This window comes from Puntigrus tetrazona, chromosome 1, assembly GCF_018831695.1.
Source record: "Puntigrus tetrazona isolate hp1 chromosome 1, ASM1883169v1, whole genome shotgun sequence".
In the NCBI taxonomy this organism is placed as follows: Eukaryota; Metazoa; Chordata; class Actinopteri; order Cypriniformes; family Cyprinidae; genus Puntigrus; species Puntigrus tetrazona.
The window spans coordinates 13,576,845-13,583,825 of NC_056699.1; the positions used below are offsets into that span (position 1 = coordinate 13,576,845).

The following is a 6,981-nucleotide window of genomic DNA, read 5'->3' on the forward strand; positions in this document are numbered from 1 at the left end:
TTGTTAGTACATTCCTATGACTAGCAGTTCCTCCAGTGTTCAGTGTCACATGCTGGTTCAGAAATAACTCTAATATGCTGGTTTGGTGCTTAAGAATGATCATACCTTCATACCAAAAAATGTTTGTACCTTTATCAATGTTGAAAACAGTTGTGGAAACTTTCTTTTGAACAGTGTTTGTTGAAAAGTCTTTGCTTTTTGACCCAAAACAACGAAAAAGAGATTATGTCATGATCATTTCTAAGCACCAATACCTACAACTTTGTAAAGAAATTGTAGAAGGAGAAAAAAATTGAAGGAGGGACCCAAAACCTATGTAGGCAATGTAATATCTAAAACACTGAGCTGTGAGAGACATGTAGTTACGTAGAAACAAACAATTGTTCAAAGTTATAGATTAACAGTACTTCTTATTGAGTTTTAAATAAACATTTCAAAGATTTAAAAAGTCTATGTGTCTGTGTTCAGGTGTGTGTGTCCAGATGGATTTGAGGGCGATGAATGTGAGATAAACATCGATGACTGTGAAGACAACGACTGTGAGAATAACTCGACGTGTGTGGACGGTATCAACAACTACACCTGTCTCTGCTCACCCGAATACACAGGTAACACACACAAACACAAGTCTCAAGCTAAATGCTCTGTGTTCTCTGTGCTTTGTGTCTGATGCTAACAAGCTAATGTGCTGCTTGAGCTAACATGCTAACATGTCGAACGCATCCTCTGTATTTCTTTGTTTTTCTGTCTTTCTCTTGCTACTTGTTTCTCTTTTTCTACTAGCTGCTAATAATAATGAGGTGGAGAAAGGTTAGTTCACTCTCTTTCTGTTCATCCCCCCATTGTCTGTCTCTTTCCTTTGCTGTTTCTGGCTAGTGCGTCCTCTGTGCCTGCGAAAGTACGAAGCGCACACACACTCATTGATGTTTCTCTGGCTGGTCCACTGTCAATAGAGGTGTATTGTATTGTTGTTCCTCGGAGTATTGGTATTTTGTCATGTTCCCCGATGTAAGATGATTAATCAGACTACACAGACTACTGCTGGTTTAATGGGATGTGGCTCTTGTTTTCTTACAGTAAACGCTTCCCCTCCTACTCTTTCTATCTGTTTATAATATGTGTGTGTGTGTGTGTGTGTGTGTGTTTGTGCAGGGGAGCTGTGTGAAGATAAGCTGGATTTCTGCGCTTCAGAGCTAAACCTGTGTCAGCACGACTCGAAATGTATTCTAACCGCTAATGGATTCATGTAAGTCACTAAGTACCCCACTACCTCTAGTGCTACCTATTATAAAGTTAGTCTCAAACTCTGAATCCGCTTTCTTTACTGACGATCTGAAACATATCGGCAAGGCTGTCTGATTTTCTATTACAGATGCACAGGCTTTTACTGCATTTAAAAGTTACTGGACTGCGTCAAGCGTTAGATTTACATGGTTTATAGCATAAAACATCCAGAGCCGCTTTCTGTGAAACATTTAAAAATAGTTATAGAAATAGCTGTTTGTCAGTGGTTATAATAAGAATTTATTCTTTAGCACCAAGTCAGCATATCAGAATGATTTCTGAAAGATCACTTGACTATGAAGATAAGATTAAAACAGAACTAGATTTATATGGTATTTTTAAACTGGTTCATCAAAAGAGACCTTTGACCAGTACTGTCTTTGTATAATTGACTGTATATTATGGCTGTGTAGGACAAGATCTCAGCATGCTTCTCTGACTCCAGTGCATCTGTACTGTACTAACTCCTATATTTAAACCCGTCCCTGTAAAGCTGCCCTTGTGCAGTCGCTCAGATCTGTTTCATCACTCTCTCCCCTCCAGACGTCCTCTTCTCTCTCTCATCTCGACTTTTATTTCATTCCGCTCTCCACCAGACCAAAACAACCGTTGTGTTAGAAACCATCAGATGCGTATGTGCGTGTGTTTCCATCTCTGTTGATATGTGTGAGAAGCAGGCCGGATAAGTTCATTTGTGTGTTTTTATGCCCATTGGTGCAGATGTTAACACAACACTGGAGCTGTATGGAATGCAGCTGGAGTCTCTGAGGTTCTGCTCTGTGTTTGTGTTCTGATATTACATTACAGCTCTCCCGTTGGGTTTACTATAAAAATGAGTCAGAGGGGGTGTTTTAAAGATGATATGGTGTGATACGATGGGATGATGAATGTGTTTATGTAGTGCTTTATAGTGTATTTAAATTCATAAAAAGAACTTACATTTCAGCGGTTTAAGTAACTAAAACGTTTGTAATTAGAGAAGTCTCATATCGGAACACAATAGATTTCACTGTTCATAAATATTATTTAAAAAAGATTCAGCATGATTCCAACCACACCAATGAACCTACAACAAATTTAGGCTTCGAACCAAGCTAAATAGGTCTTATGTTTAGAATTTTTTAAATGATTATTATTATTATTTTACATATGTCCTCCGCATTTTGACTTTTACATGACATTATAACAGGCATAGGATGCTAGATGTATAAAAATCCATTTATATTTAGCTTTAAAATTTAGAATTATAATATAATTGTTTTATATAATTATAATAAGTTATAATGTAATATGTATAATTATTTAGTGCATATATAATATATAATCATTTGTTATAGAATTATTTAGTGTATATATATATATATATATATATATATATATATATATATATATATATATATATATAAACAATGTAATTATATAAAACAATGTAAAGTATATTATACATATTTATAATAGTACTTTTTTCCACTATAAATATTACTCAAGAAATTATGCTATACTTATGCTATATTTTCATACTTCTCAGTTAAAACAACAAAAGCCCAAATTGTTCTTGAAGGGTTTTTTTCCTTTTAAATATGCACAATGCACAATGAAAAAGTCTAATTATGCAAACTCAAACCTTTTTCCTTTTTCTACACTTTTGAAATTTCTCCGTGGACCCGATGTGCACCTTCTTTGGGGCCCCTGAGGGTCCCTGTTCCCCAGTATGACATGATTCATGACTGTGACTTAAATAGCTATTAGCTGTTGTAAACGTTTAGTAATAAAATAGTTTCAAAACAAAATGCATCAATAGAGAGAGAAAGAGATCTCTGCTTGTCAAGCTATTTTATGGCTCGACAAGCACAATGTGAATTTTGAATGTTAATTGTGATGATTTTGTGTGTGTGTGTGTGTTTGTGCAGGTGTGAGTGTACTCCAGGTTATACCGGGGAACACTGTGAGGTGGATTTTGATGATTGTGAAGATAACAAGTGTAAAAACGGGGCTCAGTGTACGGATGCTGTAAATGGCTATACGTGTGTGTGTCCAGAAGGGTACAGGTGAGCAGGAATATAAAACACACTACATTTATCATTAAAAGATCATCAGAGTTCAGCATATGAAATGTGTATCTCACTGTGTGTGTGTGTGTGTGTGTGTGTGTGTGTGTGTGTGTGTGTGTGTGTGTGTGTGTGTGTGTGTGTGTGTGTGTGCGCGCAGCGGGTTGTTCTGTGAGTTCTCCCCTCCAATGGTCCTGCCGAGAACAAGTCCGTGTGACCACTACGACTGTGCCAACGGTGCACAGTGTGTTGTCAAGGACACGGATCCTGTGTGTCAGTGTCTCCATGGTTATGAAGGCGTGCACTGTGAGAAGCTGGTCAGCGTCAACTTCATCAACAGAGAATCGTTCCTGCAGATCCCCTCCAACCTCATTACAGAACAGGCCAATATATCACTACAGGTACATCACTAGAGTGAAAGAGATCAAGCTAACTCTTCATCAGTTATGCATTTAAGCATACTCATGTGTCCTGTATGCATGTCATAGATCGCCACAGATGAGGATAATGGAGTGCTGCTGTATAAAGGAGATAATGAACACATTGCGGTGGAGCTCTACAGAGGCAGACTGAGAGTCAGTTATGACTCTGGATCCTACCCTCCATCTGCCATCTACAGGTGCACACACGTTTATACTGGTGCCATTTTAAATAGATTTTTCACAGCGGCTTATCCAGTCGCTATTTACAATAAGCTATATTTAAATCTGGACACAAGATTGTCTTTTTTTTTTAAATAAATTATATTTACAGATTTCTTGCATGCATACTAACGTTTAAAAGTTTAGCAAGATATTAAGAAATTAATACTTTTATTCTGCAAGGACTAATTTAATTAATAAAAACTGATATATATAATGCTACAATATAAAATACTTTTCTTTTGAAGAAAAAAAAAATTAACTAATATATTGTAAGATATATTTATGTATGTAAATCAATTTTAAATATATACTAAAGCACTTGTTTTAACTTCTAATAATATTTCACTTTTAATAAAAAAATTTATTTTAGATATAAATTGGCGGGCATTAAGCAAACCCTTGCACTTGCACATTTCAATATTATATATATATATTCAATTTTAATTGGTCACAATTTATTTTAAGGTCCAATTCTTGCTACAAGCCGTTACTTTTGCCTATATAAACTCCTAATTTTCTGCTCATTAATAGTTACTAATTTTACTAGCTTTTAAGTTGTTTTAATTTTTCACAGAAATTAGTTTTAGATCAAAAATAATTGTCAGAGGGTTAAGTTTAGGGTCACATTACTCCTCACATTAGGAAAATCCTTGCCTTTACTCTTTCGAGACCAATTAGCTTCTTACTTTTACTAGTACACTATCTGCAGGTATCCCCCTCACACTGCATTCTCCTCTCTTTCCAGTGTTGAGACTATAAATGATGGCAGTTTTCATGTAGTGGAGCTGGTGGCAAAGGATCAGTCTCTGTCCCTCTCCATTGATGGAGGAAGCCCCAAATCCATCAACACCGCCAGCAGCCCCAGCCCACTACCCAGCCCTGCTCCGCTTTATCTCGGTGGTATGTCAGACACACTTGCCAGTTTCAAAAATGGCTACTGCGTATAATGTCACTATAACGAGCCGCCGTCTCTTCAGGAATTCCTCAGCAGTCAGGACTGGCCTCGCTGCGTTCCTCCGGGAGGAACGGCTCTAGTTTCCATGGCTGCATCCGAAACCTCTACATCAACGACCAGCTCCAGGACCTCACCCAGTTCCTGCTGCAGGAGGGGGTGGTTCCCGGCTGCCAGCCCTGCCAGCGGAGCGTGTGCGGTCACGGGCAGTGCCACGCTACCGGACAGTCCTCCTTCAGCTGTGAGTGTGAGGCAGGATGGATCGGCCCTCTCTGTGACCAGCAGATCAACAACCCATGTGACGGAAACAAGTAAGAGACTAGAAAAAGCGCACATCGTAAGAATGCTCACCTCATGAAAGCGTTTTTCAACGCGCGTGTCTGTCTCTCAGGTGTATCCACGGCTCCTGTCTGCCCATAAACTCGTACTCGTACAGCTGTCGCTGTCATCCAGGCTTTGCAGGTGTACTATGCGATGAAGAGGAGCAGTTGAGTCCCTGTCAGTACATAGCGTGTAAACACGGACGCTGTCGTGTGTCTGGGCTGGGGAAGGCCTACTGCGAGTGTAACAGCGGCTACACAGGGCCAAGCTGCGATAGAGGTACCTTTATATACAGCCTGATCTCATCAGAAAAGTCATGCATTTTTTGCTGAATATATATCATTGTAATTTCCAAGGGAAATGTCCACTAATTGCCACTGGAACTGTGCTATTTCTTCAATACAGACAAGACTAACGAATAAATACAATTAAGTAAAATCTCTTAATAGTTAAATCAAGCAACAAAAATTTTATTACATAGGGATGCGCAATATTTTATTTTTTTCAATTGTAGTTTGATATTATATATTTAACTGCTCTTCTCTTTAGTCATATCTGAAATCCATGCGCAGTACATGTTGTACATTTTAATGTTGTGATGCATAAACTCAGGTTTTAGTTTTAACTATAGGCTACATATCGTAGACATAACACTGGCTGATAATAAAGTAGAATTTTAGGTTTAACATCTTATCCAGAATTATAATATATTTTACCTGGATTTAAAAAAAAATGTATTTTTAAATCAAAAGCAACCTCAGAAGAGAACTTATTAAATGCTCATTTAGGCTACATTCTCTCTTTTTTTATTTTGTGGTGTTTTATAAGGTGTATGCCAGGACACTGCTCTCTTCTACTTCTACTGTAACACGTGTTTGTTTGCATGCGGCAGCAACTTCTTTAACGCTCGTGTCGAATGAAAGTGGTGTTTTCATTCTAAACTTCTGTGTAGCTTGCTGTTGATGTTGAAGCGCTAACCCTGTAAGGAGCTAATCTTGCGCTGTTATTGCTCTTTTACTAACATTCATTTTTAACCTTCCTGTAATCTTCAAGCTGCTACTGAAAGCGGTATGGACCCCGCTCAGGTCCGTCAGGTGAGGGATGCATGTCGCGTGTGTGTTTGTGTTTATCTTCAGGGAATAGTTTACCAAAAATGACAATGTGCTAAAAACCTCACGCCAATTCATCAGTGTTTCTTCATCGGAACAGATTTGTAGAAATTTAGTAGTACTGCTCACCAATGGATGCTCTGCAGTGAATGGGTGCCGTCAGAATGCGAATTCAAACAGCTGATAAAAATTTCACAATAATTCACTCCGATATTTAGATCTTGTAAAGTCAAAATCAGCAACATCATTAATATGTTTTTGAGCCGTTGCTTGCACCCAGGTAAAATATGAATCCCTTTATTCATAATATTGCCTTCTTAAGTGAAAAAGCCACCTTTTTTGTTCAGAGCTCATTATTTTGAATTTGTTTCTTACCTTTCTCTAAATATGTTCATGCTAAATGAACTGAATTTTACACACATTTCTACATGAACTATTCATGAACTGAATTTTAAACAAACACACACACACACACACACACACACATTCACAGAGAACTAATAGACACACATAGAGACACACACACACACACACACACACACACACACACACACACACACACACACACACACACACACACACACACACACACACACACACACACACACACACACACACACACA

The 6,981-nt window shown here is 38.0% G+C and overlaps 1 protein-coding gene across 6 annotated transcripts in view; it reads left to right on the top strand.

The window, feature by feature from the left end:
• The window catches only part of slit2 (slit homolog 2 (Drosophila)), a 69,748-nt gene that overhangs the window by 60,637 nt on the left and 2,130 nt on the right, over positions 1 to 6,981 (top strand). For 3 of the 6 annotated variants that reach the window (XM_043248332.1, XM_043248343.1, XM_043248349.1), the window contains 9 exons: positions 469 to 608; positions 784 to 810; positions 1,153 to 1,246; positions 3,195 to 3,332; positions 3,493 to 3,733; positions 3,821 to 3,951; positions 4,722 to 4,876; positions 4,954 to 5,239; positions 5,320 to 5,528. In XM_043248332.1, coding sequence (XP_043104267.1) covers positions 469 to 608; positions 784 to 810; positions 1,153 to 1,246; positions 3,195 to 3,332; positions 3,493 to 3,733; positions 3,821 to 3,951; positions 4,722 to 4,876; positions 4,954 to 5,239; positions 5,320 to 5,528 — 1,421 coding nt within the window. The remainder of the gene's footprint in view (positions 1 to 468; positions 609 to 783; positions 811 to 1,152; positions 1,247 to 3,194; positions 3,333 to 3,492; positions 3,734 to 3,820; positions 3,952 to 4,721; positions 4,877 to 4,953; positions 5,240 to 5,319; positions 5,529 to 6,981) is intronic. The other 3 variants (XM_043248368.1, XM_043248359.1, XM_043248375.1) reach the window with 1 other exon arrangement.